The sequence below is a fragment of the Puntigrus tetrazona genome, chromosome 9 (assembly GCF_018831695.1).
Source record: "Puntigrus tetrazona isolate hp1 chromosome 9, ASM1883169v1, whole genome shotgun sequence".
Taxonomy (NCBI): domain Eukaryota; kingdom Metazoa; phylum Chordata; class Actinopteri; order Cypriniformes; family Cyprinidae; genus Puntigrus; species Puntigrus tetrazona.
In genome coordinates, this window is record NC_056707.1 from 20,408,025 (window position 1) to 20,433,656 (window position 25,632).

Here is a 25,632-nt window from a genome sequence, read left to right on the forward strand (position 1 = left end):
GCGTTTAATGTCCAATATTTTCATTATCAGAGCGGCCGTTGTCGGCTTGTCGTGTGCAGGATAGCTGGCTATACAGTGCAATTTGCAAACCTAACCTCAGCTCCCTAGTAGAGTAAGCGATTTCGCGTGATTTTCTACATCAATCACTCAGTTAAATTTGCTCAACTTACCGTGTTAATCAGTCCCTGAAAAGATCCGCTGCAGCGTTCAAACAGTTGAAGTGTCGAAGATGCGGCATCTGCCTGGGCAAGTCCCGCCAGTGAAAAATGGATAATGCCAACTACTAAAAATTTTAAAATATTTACGTTTGATGAACAAACCTGTCACACCGACAACTGCTCTAATAAATTGTGTATGTCAACTCACTTTTATAACATTTCTTGTACACAACAACCATATACAAATAACTACCCAAATAAATTGCAATAGCTTTACTTAAAATATATTGTTATATATAAAAACTGATATATTTTAAGTAAAGAGGAAGTATATTAATACGTTTTAGTATAAAACAAATAAAATAAACTAGATTAAAACTATTTAAAGTATTTAAAACCTACTTTGTGGGTGTAGCACTTTTTACAGTGTATTTTAAAGGGCTAAACAGTAGCACATTAAAAGAGAATGCATGTAGTGCTAATTTCCAGTCATTTATGTGTCTTGTATATAATGTGTGTATATAATAGTATGTAATGTATAATACTGATAATGATCTACTAAAGTTTTTTATTTCTTCTTTTTTTTTCAGATCAGTTGGAGGATCAGCACCAAGAGATGATGTCTACAACCTTGATCATCAAAGGAGACCAGGACACCAAGATGAGCTTCAGAGACACACACACTCTCACACACACACACACACTCTCTCACACACACACACACACTCTCTCACACACACACACACTCACACACACACACACACACACACACACACACACACACACACACACACACACACACACACACACACAAACAAACAAACAAACAAACAAACAAACAAATAAACAATACGTCTGTTACAAAACCCGAGATAGCTGTGTTTAAAATTGAAAATTGTAAATTAAGTGCTGGTTTATAACAGCATAGTTTCTCCCAAGTTTTTTTTCCCTCATTCTGTCATAGATAGGGTTTTGGTTACTTACTGCTTTCACCTCTGGCTTGCTTAGTTGGGGGCACTTAATTTCCAGCGTTTATTGTCGATTTGGTTACAAAGATCCTATTGAAACTGAGCTGATCTAGACAACGTCTCTGCATTCAATAATGAAATGCCTACAGCTGAAAATTAAGTTTTTAGTCTTGTGATTATACATTACTGACACTCTATTCTCCAATGTTTTATACTGCTCAGTGCTTTGACACAATATGTATTATTAAAAGCGCTATATAAATAAAGGTGTATATACCTTTATTTATTCACTCATCCTTACAGAATAGCACACGTCTGTTATGCCCTGCATTTAAAAATAAATTATTAAAATTCTGCTAAAAGCCTAAAAGACTATGAATCCATTTCTGTGTTTAAGATTTATTGTGTATTGGGTATTTAAAAATAATAATAATGGCTTCTTGTTTATCAGACACATAGGGGCTGTCAGTCCTTTACAGAACTCTGGCATATAAGAATGCCATTATTTCCATTACCATACCATTATTTTTTTGGCTCACCCTGGGCTGGGTTATGGCACTGTTTTGGTTCACTTCTGGCTAAAAAGATGAACTAATCTGGGCCACACTTTAGTGCCAGATCCGTGCCAAAGGAACTGTGCTCGGTAATGACACCACTGCTTTGTAGATGCATTGGCATTATTTTATAACTCCTCAGACATGTAAGAGATCTTCAGACATGAAAATGAGTTAAATCAAATGGCTTAAAGATGGATACAATCAAAGCACCAATTCAGTATGAAAACAGAGAGAGAGTTGAGGGAGTGGCAAGGTAATGAAATGCATTAGTTTTCAATGTTACGCATCAGACTCTTTGATTCTCTGATTGACTGGAAGGTGTGCATCAAAACAGTGCATAGTTAATAATTCATTCAATCATCATTTTAAATAAATTAAATTATAAATAATTATTAAATTATATATTTACATATTTGCAAATTGTACATTTTTTCTATTGTTTTAAATTAAGGTTAGAATTATTACAGTATAATTGTAGTTTACTTCAGCTGTATTGTAGTAATACTGTGATTTCTATTGAGGTTTATTAGTAATACTACAGCTCTACTGCAGTTGTAAAACTTTTTTGTGTCCAAAAATGAGTTTTCTACATGTAGTAAAAGTTTTAAGTTTAAAAAATTTATATTAAGGGGGTTTTGACATTTTGTGGTGGAAAAATGCCCCCACATTTTGTGGGAAAAGCTGTTTTGCTTTAATGAAAAGAAAGGTAAAATAACAGTAATAGTAGACAACTATAAATATTTATTTATAGACTTAGAGAATGACTTAGGCCTACAATCGTAAAATGTTAACTGTTCATAGGTGTCAAATACAGTGCACACATTTTATATTTCTATTAAACTGTAAATTATATGTAAAATTTTTTACTGCTGAATATGCAAAATATGCCATAACTTGAATTTCAAAACCATTTACAAACTGTAAAGTCTTATTCTTTAAATTTGCATTTTAGCCCATTCGGTTAGTGAAAAATAGCTTTTTTTTTCATATGATTTAGAATTTATTTTAGTAAATGTCAAAAATATAAAAGGTGCGCATTATATTTGACACCTAGATAAAAGTTAACAGTTGTTTTTATGATTGTAAATCATTTTCCTCAAAAGCTATTGACATTAGAGAAGTGTATACTAATTTTGCATGTAACTTTAGAGTCAGTCCCTACGTTATGCAAAACAACAAGCTTTAGAATCCTTTTTTGTCTTGTTACCGAAAATGAGATCACAAATTCATATATTCTGTTCTCTTACAGGTATGTCACCAGTGCAAGCTTCGCATTTAATACTTCTACGTCACTCTTGTCAATGTCCATGATAACAAGAGAAAAGGTATTCTGACTTTATCTAACAGTTTACCCCAAGGAAGCGTTTTCCCTCACTCTACCTTACTTTTGAGGAAGAAACATTTGAAAAGAAAATTGTGATGAGAAATATATCTACCGCAATTTCTAGATTTAGAATGGATTCAGATAATGAATGTAGGCTAAACTGTACAAATGGGAGGCAAAACATAATCAGTACCCTTTCAGCAAGTAGGAATTACAGCAATTCTAGAATTACTGTAGGAATTATCATAAACGTTCATAGCTGTGAAGACACTGAAGATATTGTTCAAAGATTATCAGAGTATTCATAATGCATACATCAAATATGAAATGAAGTTGTAATGATTTATGGAAAACAGACAAACATTTTATGGTGCTGAAAACATGCTTTATTAAATCAGTAATTCATAAAACTCAAGGAGGCTGAATATATGGGTAAACCTACATAAATTAGTTCTAATAAATCAATGTGCAGGGTATTACATCCATGTATTTTTCTTTTCTTTGCACAGCACATGAAGTCTCTGTGGTTACATGATGGATACCCTGGCTGCTGACAAAGTGAGATTCTAATGCTAGCACACACACAAACACACAAAATATAACTTAGCAATCCTCCAAGAGTTGGCACAGCTTCTGCAAAGAAGCACTTGAATTGATTTTACAATGAATGGCCAGGTGATGTTACTTTCATAAAATCAAAATTCAAACAGTCCATTGCCAGAAACTGTGCACTAACATCATCATTTACTCATTGTGCAGGCCGCTCGCACATTGAGCTTGTCATTAAAATGGTGGTATGACTTAATCAGTCTGAACACAAGGCCTAGTCATCCTGCTTACATGAGGGTAATGCAAACAGCACTCAAGGTCTTATGTTCAAATCATAAATTCTTGTATACTGCTTTACTGCACGCACAAATGTGCAGTGCATATCTTTGTCTCTCTGATTTTAGTTAACTTCAACAGGGAGCCTCTCTACCTGTTGAGGCAATCTTAAGACTTCAACTTTTTGTTGAGGCACATAGTTTCGTTTCGTTTCAGGTTTAACAGGGTATTCGTTCCATGTGAAACTTTCTCCTGTTAAACATTTAGTTCCTTTTGTTTCATTTGTTAATATTGTCATAAATAACAATTCATACATTTTCCATAACCGGTAAATTCGGCTATATACATTATGTACATGTCACAAAATGGTGCTGAACTTCTGATCATAATTATCCAATATGGCACATTTTATAACAACTTTAGACTTTAGTCTAGTTTGGCATAAATGAATGTCAAGTTTGGTTAAAAAAAGAAAAAGTTCATATTTACAAGAACAGAAATTCAGGTCTTTATCAAGAACAGTATTTTTTTCTCATTCTATAAATAAAAAGGATTTGAATGAGGGAAATGGGGTGATGATTGTATTGCTATTATATAATTTTTTTTTTTTTTTTTTTTTTTTTTTTTTTTTACATTGATCGAATCCTGACATTGACAGTAGTGGTATCAAAACCAAACTCGTTAAAAAGCTTTAAGGTGTATGCACCAGCATCAGTCTCTTTCACTCCACTGATAACAAGAGTGGTGACATCTTGAGAAGTCTCAATCTGCAATCGTCCACTCTCCTCCTTGCTGGGCAGTGTCTTCCCTGAATGTGACCATTCTGTGCAAGGGGTTGGGTCTCCAGTGAAAGCACAGGCTACAGTCAGGACCTTTCCTGACTCAATACTGATATCTTGAGGAGCAGCCTCAATCTTTGGTGGTATACCTGGTGAGAGGACAAACAAATTAATCTGTCATTAAGCTGATATAGTTCTGTTGATGTTGAGTTTGTTGAACCATAAATGTGTTTTGGCAAAGATGCACAGACTTTCCATCTCACCTTTGCGGCCATGAGAAATGGCTTTGATGGATGACCCCTCAACATGCGAGTGACTGGACATTGCCATCATACTGCTGGAGCTCATAGCTATCATTCTTTCAGAAGTCATGGAGGTCATGCTAGACGCTGACATGCTCTCAAATTTAACTTCAGCCATGCTGGAACCGCTGAAGGATGTCTCTTGCAATTTTGAAACCACATGCTTGGCAGAATAACTGCCCTGCATGCTCGCAACATCAGAGGCCTTCTCCACAATTATCATTTTGGCAGGTTCCTCAACCAGAGCTGTGAGAGTACAGCAAATACCATGTCACTGATTCTGTTTATTTCATAAAAAGGTACAAGGCAATTCAAATGGTGCAACTGGTCTTTCTTTCCTGTTTAAAACATTTGGGCATATTCAATATGTATTATGCTGGAACATGTTTACACAGGATTGGTATTACTAAAATAAAAAATGCTTCAGTTGCACCATTTTCGGATTGTACCTTTAAGGAATTTTTATTTGATAATGCAAATAAAAAAAGTCTTTTGATTATTTTGACTTCATTCACAATTATTTTTTGTTAAATGGATCAAACTATGTAATGCATGGCTAATGGGAGGTAAAAATGGCTTGGATGTTTATATCCTTGATCCATGCTGTTAACAAGCTATCGCTATGCAGTCTGCAAATGCATTTATATTATTTGGTGTCTTTTAATTTTGTACTGTGGTAATTAATTTCAGAATGTCAAAATGCAGTCTGATACAGTCAAGAAGATGAATCGAACAGTACCATTTGTAGAAGGAATTGTTAGATTTTGTTAGCTTGAGTGGTAAGCAGTAATAATTAGTTATAATCAGGAATATGTTCTTCATAGACATACATGTTTGTTTAGATCATGCATTTATAATGCAATGGAAAGGATGCTCATACTATACTACTATAGAGTGTTCATTTTTTTCTCAGAAAGAGATCACTTACTGAGGACATTCAGTGATGCTGTTGCAGAGCACTGTCCAAATTTGTTCTTTGCTTTTACTGTGTATTTTCCACTGTCTTCAATGGTAGCGTTGTGAATCTCAAGTGTGTACTCATTCTTAGACCGGCTCAATTTCATGTTCGATGTAATAGATATCTGCAAAGATGAAGAGAAATTCAAATAAATATCTGCTATGAGGGAAAACTCAAATAAACTATTTTTTTGTTCCTGAAAATAATATATAATATATAATAATAAAAAAAAAAAAAAAAAAAAAAAAAAAAAAATATATATATATATATATATATATATATATATATATATATATATATATAATTACAAACTACTCACTGTTGAATTATCCTTGAGCCACTCAATTTCAGGAGAAGGTTCACCAGTGATTTCACATGTAAATGTGACATTTTGTCCCTCGTTTACATTCTGGGAATGTGGTTGCACATGGAAACTTGGTGCATTTGAGCGCATAGCACTGACGGTCGTGTCAAACTGGCATTTGACTACACCATGTTCAGTTTTGGCCTCACATGTGAGAATTCCCTGGTCATGATGGCTGATGCTTTTAATTGTCAGGGTGTGATCATTTCCTGACACACCGTATCTGTAGTTCTCAGAATTCGATAACTCGACTCCATTTAGGATCCATTTGACATCGGAGGCTTCAGGTATGCTGGCTCGTAGTGTAATAGTCTGACCTTGACTCATCGTCATTTGGGTTTTTGATGCTTTCATTTCTGTAAAGGACTGTACTTCCTCATAGGCAATCTCCTTTTTCACTATTTGCTCTGTCAACTCTGCTTTTCTTTCCACTGCAACTGTTGTTGTCCGTGCTGTAGAGGAAAGAGTAGTTAATATTTTTACATTTTCTACATAATTCATACATAATTCTACATGCAAAATTACACACAAAATAATACTAAAATCATAATATATTTTGAGTAAATTGAGCATTACAGTACCTTGAACAGTAACTGTGCAGTTTGTAGTAACAAATCCAGCACTGTTTCTGGCTGTACATGTGTATACTCCACTATCAGAGACATCAGCTTCATAGATTTCAAGATGTGCTGAACCATGTTCTTCAAAGATTTCATATTTTCCACCTTGAGAGAGGTTCTGTGAGAATAGTGTCAAAATTTGTTAGTAGATTTTCTAACTTTATAACATCCTTATATATATGTTTTCCTTTTTTTTTTATAAATGTATTAAAAATATCTCTTACTTTTCCATCTTTCATCCAAGAGATTGATGGCTTAGGCTCACCGCACATTTTCACTGTAAGCTTTATAATAGTATCTGCAGATGCTGAGATGTCTTTGAGTTCAGTTGAAAAGGTTGGCTTGGATGTTTTTTCTTTAGGAGTAGGTGATTTTACCATGGGTGGGGACTTAACTCTTTGTGGAGATTTAATTGGTTCAGGTGATTTAATTCTCTGTGGAGACCTAATTCCAAATGGTGACTTTATACGGGGAGACTCTGGAGATTTCACTCTAGGAGGAGAAGCAACAACTTTCTGTACAGGTGTTGGTTTACGAACAGTTAGGCTGAACTGTGCCTCCTGTTTACCTTCAGAGTTCTGTACCACTACAGTGTAATTACCTCCATCTGACATTTCAACTTGGGTAATCTCAAAAGTTGATTTAAATTCAGTTGAGGTAATATGGTGACGATGAGATGACTCAATTACTTGTGCCTCTCGCATCCATGTTATAGTGGGTGCAGGGTCACCATCAACGTCACATGTGAATTTAACTGATTCTCCCTCAGACACTGTTAGTGATTGTGGTTTAGTCAAAATTGTGGCTGGGAGAGTTGACTTCTTTTCCTCAACCACTTCTTCCACGAATGTTTTCACTTCTGTAGATTCAAGTTTAGTCTCAGAAATTTTTTCTACCACAACATCCTCAACTGCTGTCACTTCCATAGTTTCAAGTTTGATTTCAGATGTTACTTGCTTCTCCTGAACAACAGTCTTAATTGTCTCTTCTATCTTGTCTGTTTTAGTTTCGGATACTTCCACTTGTGTTTCTGATACAGATGCTGCTTTTGTAGATGAAACATGATAAACATCTGTTTTTGTCATCTCAGGGACAAAGGAGTTGGTGGCTCCTCATCTTTACGTTGTGAGGCATATGCAGAAAATCCACCACCAGCAACATCGAGAGTGGCATAGTCAGAGGCCTCTCCCTTTGCATTTGTGCAGACGACACGGTAGGTGCCACTGTCCTCTTCCTGACAATCAATGATTTGAAGAGACAAAACGCCACTCATGTTAAACATACGGTATTTTCTGCTTTCTTCAATTTGAACTCCATTGTGGTACCATTTAATCTGTGCTTCTGGCTTAGATTGGACATTCAGTGTGAATTTAGTGTTCTGACCAATTGGCACACGGTGAGAGCGCATTCTTACAGTCACTCTTGGAGCATGGTCAAGGGTAAAAGGCTCCTGGGTCACAATTTCGAACTTTCTTTCAGTTTTCAAGGCCTTCTTTCTTGACTCATACCTTGACATATAATCAATTTTTGTTGATAAGTCTGGTGTAGTGTCTGCTTTCTCAAAGCTGGGGGAACGTGGGCGTGTCTTTTCAGGTGAAGGTGTTCTAACCACTTCTTTTTCTGCCAGAGATGCAGAAGGTTTCTTAGGACGAGTTGCTGTAGCATAGCCAGGAACAAATGTTGTAGGCATATCAGTTATGACTGCAGCCTCAGTTACTGCTGACATAGACACCCTTGTTTTCTCCTTTCTTTTGACCTTTGTTTTCTCCTCAAACTCAATGTGCTGCAGTTTGCTCTTGTAGGACGTTAACTTTGTGGTTGTTGTTACTGACCTAAGCAGTTCTTGATCCTCTTTTTCCTCATATAATCTTTGCTTTTGTCTTGGAGGTCTGTATGTTGCCCTATCGTGACGCTGGCGTAAGTCAATATAGCTTGGACCAGCCTCATATTTAGATGGAATGCGATAGGAGTCATAGGATGGAACTTCTTCCCCTTGCTCCTCATCATATGCAGCTTTCTTAGGTGACGGGTGACGCAGTGCAGAGAGTTCAAAGCGTACAGGGCTAAGACTTGGTGGAGAAGCAGAATAGCCTAATTCAAGTTCATCCTCTAGTTTAAGTCTTTCTTCCTCTGTTCTCTTCATTGACAAGTACTCTCTAACAGGCAGAAGCAGTTCCTCATCAGAAAGATCACCAAGAGAGCGTCTCCTGATTCTGTAGTAAGCCTCCATTTCTGGAGAAGGTGTGCGGTGTCTTGCTGGCCTTACAGTCTCAAGGTCATCTTGTGAAACTGGAATATGCCATTTTGGCTTGTATTGGTCTTTAATTCTTGGCAGAGGTACTTCATAGAACTGATCCCACCTTGACAGTCGGATGCGCTTAAGTCTTTTCTGGGAACTTTTCCATTGGCTCTGGGAACTCATACTGATCACGTAGTTTCTTGTACCACTTCATATCAGAGAAAGGCACAAAGTGTTTGATTTCCATGTCCTCCTCAAGAGCAGTTGGAGCAACAACACGAGGTGGAGGAATAACATATGGCATTCTCAGCCTCTTTTCTTCTGCTCTTTTCTTTTTCTCTTCCTTTTCTTTGGCTTCCTCAGCTTCGCTCTTGACTTTCTTGGTAGTGATTGCTGGCTTGAACATGGATGCAGCTTCTCTTAGTGCCTGCTGTGCAACTGGAGTAAGTGGGGTAACATCTGCACCTGCTAGTATCTGGGTTAGTCTTACTTTTTTGTCCATCTCTTGCTGATCAAGATCATGTTTCTTCTTCTTTTCTTCCTCACTTTCCTCCTTCTTGATGTGTGTCACACGTTCAACCTTGAGTGTGGATTGGCAGCTTGCAGACCCAGCTGAGTTAGTTGCAATGACCCTGTATGTGCCAGAATCCTCTGGAAGAGTATCTCTTACATGTAAGACATAGTAATCTAAGCCTTCATGCACAACTTCAATTTGTGGACCAAATGCCAAAGGCATGCCATCTTTCTCCCATTTCAATGAGGATGCCCTGACACTCTCATTTCAAAACGTACACTCTGGCCTTCTCTGCATTCCAAGTTAGCAAGAACACGTTTGAACATAGGTCTCAAGGTGTTATCAGCAGGAGCAGGACGAGGTATCACTGTGAGACGAGCCTTGCAACTGTCATCACCAAATCTGTTCCGTGCCACAACAGTGTATTCTGCATCATCATCTGGGTCAAGATGGTGAATAACTAACTGATACAGGCCCTTATCACTAATAAAAGTGTATTTCTTGTCATCATCTCCTGGCATAATCTTTTGACCAGTTTTCAACCACATCACACGTGGTTCAGGATGCACTGTGATTGTGACACCAAAGCGCACATCCTCTCCAATGTAAGCAGTGCGGTTACACAATGGCAAAGTAAATTCAGGAGGTCTTTGGAGTAGTCTTGCTGTGTCAACTCTGCGTTTTACTTTCTTTACAACACGTGCAGTGTAGAACTCACGATAGGATCTTACTCCTTTAACAAAGAGCTCAGAATAAGCACTGTCCTCACCATACTCATTGACAACTTTACATCTGTATGTTCCATCATCGGTTCTTGTGATTGCCTTAATAGTTATGGAAGCAAGCCCGTCTTCATAAGCAATTTCGTATTTAGCACCTTCTTCTAGTTGTCTTACTCCACAGTACCATGTTACTTCCGTGCTACTATCATAGTTATCAATGTTGCAAATGAGCTTGATATCATCACCTTCGTCAGCAACACTGTGTTTAATTTGTCCTGCAACTGGTCCATGTTCAAATGGTGCAATCTTGACTTTAGAGAGTGTTACTCCCCGCTGATTTCTGATAGCACCACCACTGGCAATACGAGCAGATGAGACAACAGTGTTCCATTCTTTCTTAACCATGGCTTGGTAATATCTCTTGTGACGAGTAATCTTGATGGTCCTAGTGCTCAGTTGCTCTGAGTTCATTGTCAGCCAAGGATGATTCAAAGCCTCTGCAGCAGTCATACGATGTTTACGCTCTTTGGTTAGTAGGCGGTCAACAAAGTCTAATGCCTCGACACTTATATGCTTGAAGGCTTCGTCATCAAAACTGTACTCAGCATTGCAAATGCTCTCAATCATTTGCTGATTAGTTTCAGCGGCAAATGGATTAAGTCCACTAAGAAGAACATACACAAGGACACCGACAGACCACATATCTGTCACGGTGCTAACCATCTCATTCTGATGAATTTCTGGTGCTGCAAACTCAGCTGTCATGTACTGAATCTTAATTTGGTCACCAGGTGTAAGGTGTCTAGACTGTCCAAGCTCAGTGATCTTGACATTAGTTCCCTTTCTTGTGGTGTAGACTATATTTTCAGGCCTGATATCGAAGTGGCCATAACTCTTGCTGTGAAGGAATTCAAGAGCTTCACATACTTGTCTGATATAGTTAACAACTTCACGCTCATTGAGCTCAAAATTGGCTGTACCAAGGCGTTCAAATATGTCCACACCAGAAATGAACTCATAAATCATGACTAGTTCTTCAGGGCAGTCAAATGACTCATGCAGTAAGAGGAAGTTCTTGTGGCGTGCCACATTTAGTGTTGCAATTTCTTTCTTAACTATTGCCTGATCTGCACCTCTAACTTTGACAAATTTAGCCATGTAAGTTTTCTCAGAGCTGGTTTCAATGCACCGGTGAACAATACCAAACTGTCCACGGCCAAGCTCTTCAGCAATCATGTACTTGTTATGAACATTCTTAGCCTCTGAGTGAGGAGCTTTGGTTTTGGAAACTGGCCTGGTGTCATCAACCTCTTCATCATAGTTGAGAACTCTTGATTTGTCTTCCTTCGTTACAACAGGTCCACTTGCCTCAGATGGTGCACTCTGACCAAATTTATTTTCAGCTATGACACGGAATTGGTAACTTGTCTTTCCAAATAGATTGACAACAGTATAGTGGGTATCACGAGACTGGCCAACACGAATCCATCTTTCTGCTGTGGTGGCACACTTTTCTATGATATAGTTGGTTACTCTACTTCCACCATCATTGGCAGGTGCTACCCAGTGGAGTGTTACAGAATCCCTCGAAACATCACTGGCTTTGATGCCACGTGGTGGATCAGGCACATCCGCAACATCAAGCTCTACTGTTTGCTGGTCAATTCCAAATCTGTTTTTGGCACATACAATATAGAAACCAGCATCATTCCTTTCTACTCCATTCTGGAATACAAGAGATGTGAAGGATCTTGTGACAATGACTTGATAGTGTCCATTATTATCTAGAAGGTCTTGTCCCTTCTGCCAAGTAATAACTGGATCTGGTTTTCCACTGAATGGAATTTTGATGTTGACCACTTCACCACGAAGGGCAGGGATAGCTTCCTTTCCTTGCAGATTCTTAGGCAGATGAATCTTTGCAGGGACTGAAAAGGAAAAATAATGCATCACTTTTTCTTAAACACAGAATTGTATGTATAGCCAGATACAAAAAAAAAAAAAAAAAAAATAATAATATATATATATAATATATATATATATATATATATATATATATATATATATAGAGAGAGAGAGAGAGAGAGAGAGAGAGAGAGAGAGAATATTTGAAGCTTACTTTCAACATCTAGAGAAACAGTAGCAGAAATGGATCCACCCTGGTTTGTTGCTCTGATCTGATATACAGTTGAGTCTTCTGCATCACAATCAGCAATAACAAGCTGATGGTAGCCTCCCTTGAATTCTTGTATCTTGATTTTAGTGCCATCAGCTTGAATTTCCTTTCCACGCTTGAACCATTTTATTACAGGCTTGGGCTGTCCTGTTATCTTGCAGACAAATGTTGCATTGCTCTTGAATTTTACACTCATGTTTCTGAGGTCTTCCTTGAAGGCAGGAGCACGCACATCAACATCTATCTTTGGAATGGCAGGGTCGGATACTTCACTGTAATCACTTTCTCCTCCAAGGTTTTCACATTTCACACGGAATTCATACTCAACACCTTCTGTCAGGCCCTTGACAGAATAAACAGTCTGGTGGATTTCATCTGTCGTAACTGCAACCCATTCACCCTTCTTCTTGTCTTGCTTTTCAAGACAGTAGTTCTTAATTTTAGAGCCTCCATCACTGAGAGGTGGCTTCCAAGACACAACACAGGAGTTTTTGGTAAGTGCAGAAACAACTGGTTTTAATGGGGCTCCTGGCCTCTCTGTAAAACAGAAATTAAAATTTTGAGTAACAATAAAAAAATGTCTAAAGTGTATTTTTTTCTTAATCACGTTTCTTCAATAGTTACCTAGCTGACTCTTGATGAGGATAGCAGAAGGAGTCTCCAGTGATTCACTATTGCCGTAACGATTTTGTGCTGAAACACGGAAGTAGTATCCCTCATTTTCAACAAGGTTAGGAATTCTACATGAAGTGCCAGTGATAGATGAAGATACAAGATCCCATTCTGCTCCTTCCTTGTCTTCCCGCTTTTCCACAATATAATTTGTGATCATAGATCCACCATCATCTTTGGGTGCTTTCCAGCTAATAATCACAGAATTCTTCAATAGTGCATCAAGAACCAGAGGACCTTCTGGCTTAGCAGGTTTATCTGAAAACAAAAAGAATATGTTAATTTTTCTTATTTTCATTAATGCCCAGAATATATTTTCAGTAATTTATTAAGCATTATTAAGCATGTACCTAAGATTTCAACATGAGTTACAGTATCTGCAGCCCCGAAATGGTTGTTGATCCTGATTCTGTATTTTCCTCCATTAAGTCTGCGCTCTACGTTTTTGAGAATCAAATGAGTATAGTGCTCTGTATTTTCAATTATATTACATTCTCAGAGGGCTCCAAAGCCTTGGCTCCATAAAGCCACATGATCTTAGGCTGGGGTCGACCAATGTAAACAACATGTATGCGCACTGTACTACCACATGTTGCAAAGAATTTGTCTTTCAGTGGCACTGGGAACTGTGGTGCTGCTTCAAGGACCAGAGATCCACTGGTCTCACACTCTCCAGCTTCATTCACAGCCTTGCATGTATACAGACCCTCATCTTCCTGTTGATCGGTTGAAATGGTCAGTGTATGATTGCGGCCATCAGAGGTCGCTGCATATTTACGGCCTTCTTTGATTTCTTTTCCACCCTTGTACCATTTAATTTCTGGAACAGGTCTTCCAATAATTTGACATTTGAGAGTTGCAGTTTGTCCCAGTTTAGCACTGACTTCATCCATCTCTTTTCTGAGAGCTGGTTTATTTCCAACTAAAATAAAAAAAGAGATTTGATTTTTAGTCAAATCAGTTTTCTCCTCTAAAAATGCATTGGGATAAATATTTGATCATGTTACTGCCATAAGTAATCACAATACATACAATAATACTTCTTATGTTATTTCAAACCATACTTACCACCCAGTTTAGTTTTGATGCCAGTTGCTGTTCTGCGTGGTCTGCTAATTCCGGTTTCATTTTCTGCAAATACTCTGAATTCATATTCAGTTGCCTCTTGTAAACCACCCTGAGTGTACTGTTTGTCCTTTGTGCGCTCCTTATTGCATTTCTTCCAAGCACTCTCTCCAGACTTTCGGTATTCAATCCAGTAGCCAAGGACTGGTTTGCCACCGTCACATGCTGGAGCCTCCCAGTTAATTGTAATATAGTCTTTGGTAACAGTCATAGTGTCAATTTCTCCAGGTTGGCTTGGTTTATCTAAATAAATCAAGAGTTCAATAAAATTACTTTTCCAGTTCAATCAAGACAATTTGAATGAGCAAAGGACATTATTATGAATAACCAGACAAATTAAGAATGAGGTCATACCAAATGGATCTTTGCATATTACTGAATCTGATGCAGGTCCTGGTTCACTAGCTCCAATGTCATTCACAGCAATAACACGGAACTGATATTCGGAATCAGTAGTGAGTTGACTAAGAGTGTACATCGTTGAGGTGATCTTTGTCTCATGACGAATCCACTTATCAGATGACACTTCTTTGTACTCAATATAGTAACCAGTAATGCAAGATCCACCATCATCTTTAGGTTTTGTCAAGCTAAAGCCGCAGAATTCTTAGTAACATCCATAATTTCTGGTGGAGTACCTGAAGCCTCTGGGACACCTAAATAATAGTAACATAAAAAAGAAAATGTTTTAATGTTCATTAACAAATATGTATTGCATAGAAATGTGATCCTGACAAGCACTTACAAATAGGAGTCTTTGGTACAATAGTTGTCTCTGATTTCAGGGAGTTGCTTATTCCAAACTGGTTCTCTGCTGTCACCTTAAAGTGATATTCTGCATTTTCTTGTAGTCCCTTAACTACAAGGGATGTATCAACCACTCTTGAATCAACCGTGTACCAAGCTGCTTTTGTTTCTTCACGTCTTTCCACAATGTAGCCAACAATTTCGGAACCACCATCTTCTGTTGGTGGTTTCCAGCTAACTTTTACAGAATGTGCTTGTATATCATCAAATCTAAGAGGGCCTTCAGGTGCAGATGGGCGGCCAATAACTTTGACCTTTATTGGAAGCATCTTTTTGCCACACTTGTTTTCCAGATGGAGATGGTAAAGACCAGAATCAGACCTTTCAGCTAGCTTGATTACAAGCTCTGATACATCTTCACTGGAGGCAATCATTGCACGGTTGGTAACCTCTGATCCATCCTTGGTCCATTTGCAGGTAGGAGTAGGTTTGCCTTTGATGGGCACTGAAAGTCTGATTACTCCTCTGGATCTGACTACAAGGACATCCTTGTATTTTGCTTCAAGATCATAACTTGGAGGATCTGAAAGAATCACATTTAAAATTATTATATTATATACAATTACACTTACACAAGGAGTTAATGACAGGGTTTAAGATCTTACCAAGCATCTCTGTTATAGTCACAACTCCTGGTACTTCAGCTGGTTCTCCTGGTCCACCCGCATTGCAAGCCATGTCACGGAATTTGAATTCTTCTCCTTGTGGCATTCGTGTCAAAGTATATTCACAGATCAGTGAAGGTGTAGCGTTGCACTTCATCCAGGTTACTGAACCAACCTTTTGCATCTCAATTAGATAGCCTGTAACCTTAGCACCACCCTCCTCATCTGGGGGACTCCAGGCCAAAGACACAGAAGATTTTGTGGTATCTGTGACTCGTGGGTTTTGAGGTGAACCAGGTGGATCTGTAGGGGTTATGTAATTGTTAATAAGTGGTAATAATTGAATTTACCAAATTCTGTCTCAGTTTTACACACTCAAATGTATTAATAGTGATATTTTGCTTACCAACAGGATCAGTTGCTACTGCTGGTTTAGAAAGAAGGCTAGGTTTGCCGACACCACGAGCATTAATGGCTGTCACTCTGTGTTCATATTCCAGGCCTTCAATTAAGTCAGTGGACCTGTATCTTGTCATTGTCACTGGATTTTTATTAGCACGGATCCATCTATCTGACCTGACCTCCTTGCGTTCAATAATGTAGCCGGACACCTCTAAGCCTCCATCCTCATCTGGTGGTTCCCATGCAACAGTCATGCCATCACGTGATACATCAAATACAATGGGTCTTCCAGGTGGCCCAGGAATGGCTGTAACCACAATGAAATTGTAATGAAGTAGATAAAAAAAAAAAAAAAAAAAAAAAAAAAAAAGTAAATATATATATATATATATATATATATATATATATATATATATATATATATATATATATATATATATATATATTTGTGTGTGGTATTATTTAAAACATGTTTTTCTTACATTTGGAGCTCTTGCACATTACGATTTCTGACTGTAAGTAATCCCCAGTGCCATAGCGATTGGTTGCTGCAACACGGAACACATATTCATCGCCCTCTGTCAATCTGTCAAATTTGAATATTGGTCTAGAAACTGATTCCGACACAGGCACCCATCCTGGGCGATGGGCATCACGTTGTTCAACCACATAGTTGCTAATTGGTGCACCACCATCTCTCATAGGTGGATCCCAGCTTATTGTGACTGATGTTGCATCAACATCATCAAATCGTATGGGTCCTTGAGGTTCATCAGGTTTGGCTACAGAGAGAGAAATGGTTTAGAATTAATACTGAAACCAACCATTTTTTATTTTCATGCAGAGGAATGGTACTTACAAAGAATGATGACTTTGATGTTTTCAGTTGTTATTCCAGTTATGTTTTTCACCTCAAGTGTATACACACCACTGTCATCAATGGTGGTGTCAAGAATAGTTAATTTAGAGAATTTTCCAGTTGATTTTATCTTCACACGCTCCACAATCTTTAACCTATTGTCATTAAAGAACCAAGAACAAACTGGTGGTGGTCGTCCTATAATTGGTAAATCAAGCTCAAGGGGTTTGCCTGCCAAAACGCTTATTGTCTTCTGTGGAATAGCTGATAGATCAACCTTTGGCAAGACTGAAAGAGGAAAAAGGTATAAACAGTGAGATATGGCAAAAAAATGACTGCCTCTTGTTATTTTTGTTATTATCTTACATACCTCTTTGTTCTTGAACTGTCACAGCTGTTACAATTTCTTTTGGCTCACCAGCTCCTCTGCTGTTGACAGCACGTACCCTGAATAGGTACTGTTCATTCTCATTAAGTGACGTGATAGTGAACTCAAAGTCTGTAAGTTTCAAAGTTGCAACCTTCATCCACTTGTCAGTACCAGCTTTACAAGCTTCAACAATGTAGCCGGTGATTCTGCTGCCTCCATCATGTAAAGGTTTCTCCCAGGCAAGTGATACACTGGATTTGGTTACATCTACAACTTCAAGCTTGGCTGGTGGCAGTGGAACTTCACTCACCAACACAACATCACCTGTCTCACGGGGTTCACCAACACCATAGATATTCTCTGGTAAGACTCTGAAATAATACAGCATTCCTTCTGTCAGACCAGTTATTTTGTATGATGTCTTGCTACATTTGGATGTGACAGTTTTGTATGCTCTCATTGATGCCTCTCTTCTTTCAATGATGTAATTATTGACAGGTGCTCCACCATCAACTTCAGGAGCATCCCAAGTAATATGAGCAGAATCTTTTGTAAGTTCTTTCATCTTAATTGGACCAGTTGGACCAGGTGTATCTGAGTAAAAATTTACAAACATACTGGTTAGACATAATTTCACAGTATGTTAATATATGCACCATGAATAATTTCCATTATGTAATATGAGAACAAAATATATAAAAAAAAAATACCATAGATTTTCACAAGAATGCTTGCATCCTTCTTCCCAGCTGAATTTGAAGCCTCAATGGTATATCTACCGGCATCATAGCGGTGCACCTTATCAATAATGAGGGTTGTAGCAGTATTGGTTACTTCAATAAAGCCACGATTTTGGAGGTCCACGCCAGGTTTGGTCCACGTTACAGTTGGGATCGGTCTACCAGTAACAGTAACATGGAGGCGAAGAGAACTTCCTGCTCTTAGACAAATTGTCTTTGTCAGCTCATCAGGTAGCTCAAGGTCAGGAATTTCTGGGACAAAGAATAAACAAAATAAGAGAGTTTAGTAGAGAATATATTTACAAAGATATTGAACATATTTCTTTAATTTGTTTGTCAAACATTGACAACATACAAAAATGTTACATTTGTGTGAACATACCGATTCTTTCCACAGGCTCAGTCTCTGCGCAAGGATCACTGAAGTCACCTGTTCCATTTACATTGACCGCTGCAACTCTGAAACAGTATTTTTTGCCAGCAGAAAGACCTGTAACTGTGTGTTCTGTCACCCTAAGATTCTTTTCATGCGCTTTTGTCCATTCTTCTGCCCCTGCTTCTTGCATCTCAAGAACGTAACCAATAACATCAGCACCCCCATCTTCAACTGGTCGTGTCAAGCAAGGCTAATATTATCTTTGTGGGTGTCTGTAACCCGTGGAATTGAAGGTGGATCTGGAGTGCCTAAATGGGGGAATTAGCATAATAAAGTAAGCAGATGTTACAATAGTAAAACACATTTAAATGCTATCAGGTTGTTTAAGAAAAAACTTACCTGTTGGTACTCTACATACTGCATACATTGACACTTCACTAGGTTCACTATCACCAGCTGCATTCATGGCTGTAATGCGGAACTGGTAAATGTTGCCTTCATGGAGGCCAGTGACTTTGAAGGATGTGTCCTTGAGAACAGAATCTCTGTTAACCTTGATCCAACGAACACTCTTTCTTTCACGGAACTCAATCAAGTAGTTTGTGACTTCACTGCCACCATCACTCTCAGGCTTCAGCCACTCAATCGTTGCAAAGTCTTTTCCAACTGCAAGGATTTCTGGAGCTCCAGGTGGTGATGGAACAGCTGTAATTGTAAATTAAGGTGGAATTGTAACATACAACATTACAAATGATCTAAGATAATGTTTTTAATATTAATCCTGGCACTTACTGAATGAGTTTCGGGCAAAGATGGGAGTAGACTGTACTACCACACCAGATCCATACTTGTTTACACCTCTCACACGGAAGATATATTCATTGTTCTTAAACAGTCTTTTAATTTCACATGTTAGGGCTTTGCATTCAGCCTCCATGATAACCCAGTTAAGTCTGTTGGTATCCCTTCTTTCAACAATGTAATGTGTGATGGGGTCACCTCCATCCTCTAGTGGCTCTTTCCAAGACACTGTGCATTTTTCCTCAGATACATTGCTGACTGTAATCTCCTGACAGGGACCAGGTGTATCTTGGAAAAAAAGAAAGTTTATCGTATGAATGAACTGGCAACGCATTTGGGACTGGAGATTTCATTTATTTGGGACTGGGAATGTTATTGCTGTATGATTAGCATACTTACCAAGCACTTTAACATTGACCTCAGCGGTTTTTGTTCCACTTGCATTTTTAACAGTCAAAACATACTTCCCAGTGTCATCTCTATCACAGAACTTGATGATTGCCATAGCACGGGTACTTGAATATTGGAGAGCATATTTTTCACAGAGCTCTAGCTCTTTTGTACCCTTGGACCAGCTGACTTTAGGCTCAGGTTTACCACCAACAGCAGCATCCAGCACCAGATCAGATCCCGCTCTAATTACAACTGTGTCCACAAGGAGTTTGCTGTCAGCTCTGCTTTAGGAGGAACTGCAAAAAAATTTAAGTGTCATGAGTATCTAGGTTCTCATTAATCAAAATATTAGTGTTACATGTCTAGTGAAAGAACCTTGTGTGATACATACTGTATTCTGCTTTGCAAGTCACTGGTCCTGTTGAAACTGATGCCAGGCTCAACACTCCATTTGCATTCTTGGCAATTACACGGAATTCATATTCTTCTCCTTCTCCCAGTGCAGTGATAGTGAAATTTGTGTCAGTAACATTAGTGTAGTTACACTTAAGCCAGCGACCTTCTCCAGTGACAGTATATGGCTTGCGCTCAACAATGTAGCCTGTAATTGGACTTCCACCATCATTTAAGGGCACAGACCATTTGATTGAGACTGTTGATCTTGATACATTTGTAACTTCTGGTTTTCCTGGAGGATCTATAATTTTGTATGATCAAAGAATACACGTAAGTATTGTTTTTGCTGATCTAAACTGGAATTAATTGTTTTTTAATTGTAATTTACTTACCAACTGGATTTTGTGCCACAGCTCTCTTTGATGCTTCACTTGCTTTGCTGAGGCCAGCACTATTCATTGCATACACTCTGAACTGGTACTCAAGACCATCAACAAGGCCTTCCACCTTGTAGTAGCATTCAAAGCAGGAATCTTGTTTTCTCTCACCCAGATAATTGTGTTACGCTCTTTCTTTTCAATCCAGTATCCAGAGACTTTGCTGCCACCATCATGGTATGGTTCCTCCCAACGAATACTCATGCTGTTGGCAGTTACAGTGAACACCTCTGGCCTTGTGGGAGCACTTGGAGGAACTATGAAAATGAAAACGTAATTAAATATTTTATATTTGATCATTTATGCATCTCAAAAATGCACACTTCGTAATGGTATTACATACCAAATGGATGTTCATAACAATCGTCTCAGATTCTGTTGGTTTGCTCACACCAAAGCGGTTTTCAGCACAGATACGGAAAGTATACTGCATGTATTTAGTTAGATGTGAAACATGGAAAGAGGTATGTTTTACACTTGAATTAATTAGCTGCCACGCAGTGGAATCCAGATTCACGCTTCTCAACAATGTAGTTTGTGATGTCTGTTCCACCGTCATCCTCTGGTGGATTCCATGACAGTACACATGACTCTGATGTAATTGATGAAATCTCAATAGGGCCCTCTGGAGGACTTGGTCTGCCAATAACATTGACAGTGACAGTGAAGGTCTTTGACCCAGTGACATTCTCAAGGGTGAGGAAATATCTGCCTCCATCACCTCTCATGCAGTCTTTAACTGTGAGAGTGGTCCTGTTTTTAGTAGTCTTAATTGAAACCCTGTCAGTTTCTTTTAGTCTCATTTCCTCAAGCTTCCAGGATATCTTGAATGGGTCTTCCACTAATTGGAACATCAATCTCAAAGCATTCACCAATCCTGCTAGTAATGAGTTGGTTGGTGATACCACTGAGATCGACAGTAGGTTCAATTCGTGGCTCTTTAATGATGACTGAGGAGAAAGTTTCTCTTGGCAAACTGAACCCAGAATCATTCTTTGCCTTGACACGGAACTCATACTCACTGTTCTCTGTAAGTCTTTCAATTATGAGGCTTAGATTTTTTGTTGTACCACAAACAACCCATTTATCTGCATCTTTTGCCTTGGATTCCACACAGTAGCCTGTAATACGGCTTCCTCCATCATGCTCTGGCTTGAGCCAGGTCAGGGTTGCTGATGTGTCAGTTGTATCAATGATATCAACTCTCTTTGGTGGAGCAGGTTCAGCTGTGGCAATAACTGGATCAGGCATTTCATATGCTTCCCCAAGACCATACTGATTCTCAGCCATGACTCTGAAGAAATAAGGTACACCTTCCAGGAGATCAGAAACTCTCAAGCTTGTTTGAGTTGTCTTGGGTGCTGCCTCTGTCCATGTACGACGGCTTGCCTCACGCTTCTCAACAATGAAATGATGAACACGTGCACCACCATCATTGGTGGGAGGTTCCCAAGCAATTGTGAGAGCTCCTCTGGTGACTTCCTTGACGGTGAAAGCCCCTGGTACACCAGGTGTGTCCAAGACTTTGACTGCAACAGTGATAGATTTATTGCCACTACTGTTCTCAAGAGTGAGAGTATATTTTCCAGTATCATTTCTAGTGCAGTTTTCCAGTGTCAAGGCTGTGAATGTCTCAGTTGTGGTGATGTCTGTCATAACACCAAGTTCCCCATCTACTTTGGTCCAGGAAGCTGTAGGTATTGGCTTTCCCCTATAAGCAATACGGATACATACACTTCCACCACTTTTGACAATATGTGTCTGTTTGAAGGATGCATCTATGTCAATTTCTGGTGCCAAGAGCCTGTCTACTGCCTGTACAGACTCAGGAATTTCTTTGGCTTCGCCCTTTCCAACAGAATTTACTGCACAAATACGGAACTTGTACTCTGCACCAGTTTCCAATCCAGTGACATTGTACTTTGTGACCCCACAGAGATCCTCATTGACTCTGTGCCATTCTATTTCAGATCCCTTGCACATCTCAATAATGTAGCCATGGATTTCCATACCACCATCATAGGCAGGTCTGGTCCATTCCAGGCTGACAGATGTATTAGTAGTGTCGTTCACATTGACAATAGATGGGGCATCAGGTACTTCAGTTGGCTCCGCACATTTAATTGGCATTGAAATGTTGCTTGGTGCTCCAATTCCAGCATCATTTACAGCATACACACGGAATTCATACTCCACATTCTCAGTGAGATGAGTCACTCTGTGTGCAGCCTCAACAATGGGTTTCCTTGTTAGGACTTTCAGCCAGCGACCAGTCTTCTTTCACGTCTTTCCACAATGTAATATTTTACTGGGTTTCCACCGTCATGTGTTGGTGGAGCCCAGTTTATTGTGATACTTTCTCCGTCAACATCTGTTGCATCTGGAGTTCCAGGAGAATCTGAAACAGCTGCAGGAGTAAAAAAGAAAAATTTTAGAAAAGAAAAGTTTTAGTGTTTTATGAACAAAAATTTGTGTAGACTTTTTGTTATCTTACTGTATTGCATCTGTGCAATCACAGGGGCTGAATCCAGTGGTCTGCTAACACCAAACCTATTGACTGCAGAAACACGGAACTGATACTCATTTGTCTTGATCAGTTTGGTGGCAGTGTATGTGCTCGCCTAAGCACTCATCTGTAACAAGTGTCCATGAAATTTTAGATGTTTCCGCTTCTCAATAATGTAATGAGTGACCTCAGAACAACCATCATTCTCAGGTGGATTCCATGAAAGTGTTACTTTGCCCTCAGAGATATCTGAAAATGTGATTGGTCCAACTGGTTCACCAGGTGTATCTAAAATATAATTTTTTTAGATATTTTATATATATATATATATACAATGTAGAGATTAAAGGGTGGAATTAATAAGTAAATAAATAAATTATTCATACCAAAGACTTCAACTTTCACTGATTCCTTTTTAGATCCTGAAGGATTTATGGCCTCACACTATAAACACCCGCGATGACTACGGTCAGCATCTCTGATAAAGAAGGTACTTGATCCAGAAATTGTTGTAATATCAACCATTTTCTTGGTTAACTCAGTATTATCTCTGTACCAGGTAACTTTTGGTGTTGGTCTTCCTCTGATTGTCACTTTTAGCCTAATGTTTTCTCCAGCTTTAATAGAGACTCCCTCAAAGTATTCCTGTCCAAACTCAATGTTTGGAGAAACTGAAAGAGATAAAATTGTAAATTTTACATATGCAGACCAGAATAAAATTGCATCTAAAAATGTTAACCCCTGAACAATGACAAAGAAAACATAACTGGATGTACTTACAGCTCTCGTCTCTGATTAAGACATATCCAGAAGACTGAGAGGGTGGGCTCACTGTGCCAATAGCATTTCTTGCTATGATTCTAAATTCATAGCGTTCACCACAAGCAAGACCGGTCACTGTAAATTCTGTGTCAGTCACATTTGAAAAATTGCTCTTTAACCACCGTCCTTTGCCCTGTCGTTTCTCTACATTATAAGCAACAATTTTGCTTCCACCATCACGTTTCGGTGCGTCCCATTTCAGATGAACTGATTCACTTGTTACGTCAACATAGTCAGGGGTACCAGGAGGATCTGAAATTAAAATACATCTTATTTACTATTTAGAAACGATCAACTATCATATTTCTAACATGAAATATATATGTAAAAAAACAAGCCTCAAAGTTGAACTTACCAACTGGAGAAACTGCCATAACAGGTTTGCTTGCATCACTCATGCGACTATATCCAGCATCATTCTGGGCATAGACTCTGAACTGATATTCCAAGCCTTCAATAAGACCAAGAATCCTGTAGTCCATTTCTTTGACCAAGACAATGTTAACCTTTTGCCACATTATGCTGTTCTTCTCCTTCTTTTCAACATGGAACCCAAGGACTGGACAACCTCCATCAAAAATAGGTTTTTCCCACTGAATAGTCATACCATCATTTGTAACATTGTAAACTACTGGCATGCCTGGTGGGCCAGGTGGTCTGAACTCATGCTTGGCAATGACATTTTGTGAAACTAAAGGTTCACTTGCACCATATCTATTCTCTGCACAGACTCTGAACTGATATTGAATTCCCTTGATCAGATTGGGTACCTTAAATGATGTTCCAATTACACTTGAACAAGCCATTTTCCAGTCTGTTTGAGAGGTGTCACGTTTCTCAACAGTGTAACAAGTGATTTCTCCTCCCCCATTATCATTTGACTCATCCCAAGATATAGCAATACTTTCTGCTCTGACCTCATCCAAGCGGATGGGTCCAACAGGTTAGAGGGTGGTCAAGGGTAATAACCTGTGTATGAAAAGATTTTCTGAAGAATGTGTTGTCAAGAGTAAGTGTGTATTTGCCTCCATTCTCTTTCTCTACATTTTTTATCATAAGAGTGGCTTTGTTTTCAGTCTTCTTGAGCGTATTTTTCACTCTCTTTTAGTGGTAAATTGTCCTTTAACCAAAGAATGGTTGGTCTTGGTTTACCCTTGTATGGCAATTCAATGTGGACATTGTGTCCCAAACGAACGCTTATTTGCCCATCAGGATACTCTTCAAGGTTTGCTTCTGGTGGAATAATGTAGTCCTTTACTTTAATAGGTCCAATTTCAACAAAGTCACTTGTACCTTTTTCATTCTTGGAGCAGACTCTGAAAAACATTTCACTGAGTTCTTTAAGCTTAGTAACTTCATGTTCACAGTGCTTGTTTGTGCCAGCAGGTGCCCATTCTTCTTGACCTTGGAGTTTCTTTTCAATTATGTAGTCTGTAATAATACTACCACCATCATAATCTGGTTTGCTCCACTGTAGTGCTACTGAAGTCTTTGTGGAGTCTTTCATAGAAATGTCTTTAATTGGTCCTGGTGTCTCTGTGGCTTTAACTGGCTCTGCTGTTTCACATGGATCTCCGACTCCATTCTCATTTTCTGCTAATACACGGAAGAAGAACAATGCTTTCTCAGAGAGTTCTTCAATTACACATGTTGTTTCCTTGCACTTATTTGTTACACAGGCATATGTGCGCTTAGAAGAATCTCTTTTCTCAACAACATAATTGGTAATTTCAGCACCACCATCCAGTAGAGGAGGCTCCCAGCAAAGTGTAACTTTCCACGAGTAACATCTTTCAAAATCAAATTCCTACAAGC

At 38.6% G+C, this 25,632-nt stretch overlaps 5 protein-coding genes and 1 pseudogene across 5 annotated transcripts; all 6 read right to left on the minus strand.

Annotated features, from left to right (window-relative positions):
• Positions 1-3,370: 3,370 nt before the first annotated feature.
• On the minus strand, positions 3,371-9,085 carry LOC122351723 (titin-like). The gene is made up of 7 exons (XM_043249002.1): positions 8,008-9,085; positions 7,080-7,966; positions 6,817-6,973; positions 6,191-6,687; positions 5,842-5,995; positions 4,875-5,159; positions 3,371-4,760 (listed from the first exon to the last, which is right to left on the minus strand). The coding sequence occupies exons 1-7, from the start codon at positions 9,083-9,085 to the stop codon at positions 4,462-4,464; spliced, it is 3,357 nt and encodes a 1,118-aa protein (XP_043104937.1). The 3' UTR covers positions 3,371-4,461.
• Positions 9,086-9,847: 762 nt separating this feature from the next.
• On the minus strand, positions 9,848-13,658 carry LOC122351724 (titin-like). The gene is made up of 4 exons (XM_043249003.1): positions 13,529-13,658; positions 13,131-13,436; positions 12,450-13,043; positions 9,848-12,258 (listed from the first exon to the last, which is right to left on the minus strand). The coding sequence occupies exons 2-4, from the start codon at positions 13,336-13,338 to the stop codon at positions 9,848-9,850; spliced, it is 3,213 nt and encodes a 1,070-aa protein (XP_043104938.1). The 5' UTR covers positions 13,339-13,436; positions 13,529-13,658.
• Positions 13,658-15,175, minus strand: LOC122351551 (titin-like). Its single transcript, XM_043248703.1, has 4 exons — positions 15,049-15,175; positions 14,658-14,959; positions 14,247-14,546; positions 13,658-14,100 (listed from the first exon to the last, which is right to left on the minus strand). The coding sequence occupies exons 2-4, from the start codon at positions 14,779-14,781 to the stop codon at positions 13,661-13,663; spliced, it is 864 nt and encodes a 287-aa protein (XP_043104638.1). The 5' UTR covers positions 14,782-14,959; positions 15,049-15,175; the 3' UTR covers positions 13,658-13,660.
• Positions 14,889-18,703, minus strand: LOC122351725 (titin-like). Its single transcript, XM_043249004.1, has 9 exons — positions 18,469-18,703; positions 18,057-18,338; positions 17,347-17,940; positions 16,977-17,264; positions 16,600-16,899; positions 16,122-16,424; positions 15,716-16,018; positions 15,049-15,633; positions 14,889-14,959 (listed from the first exon to the last, which is right to left on the minus strand). Exons 1-9 carry the CDS (start codon positions 18,650-18,652, stop codon positions 14,889-14,891), a joined length of 2,910 nt encoding a protein of 969 aa, XP_043104939.1. The 5' UTR covers positions 18,653-18,703.
• Positions 18,703-20,693, minus strand: LOC122351726 (titin-like). Its single transcript, XM_043249005.1, has 7 exons — positions 20,601-20,693; positions 20,445-20,559; positions 20,032-20,257; positions 19,663-19,940; positions 19,255-19,551; positions 18,862-19,167; positions 18,703-18,770 (listed from the first exon to the last, which is right to left on the minus strand). Exons 1-7 carry the CDS (start codon positions 20,691-20,693, stop codon positions 18,703-18,705), a joined length of 1,383 nt encoding a protein of 460 aa, XP_043104940.1.
• A 2,054-nt stretch (positions 20,694-22,747) lies between these two features.
• LOC122351727 lies at positions 22,748-24,757 on the minus strand (annotated as a pseudogene).
• Positions 24,758-25,632: the final 875 nt, after the last annotated feature.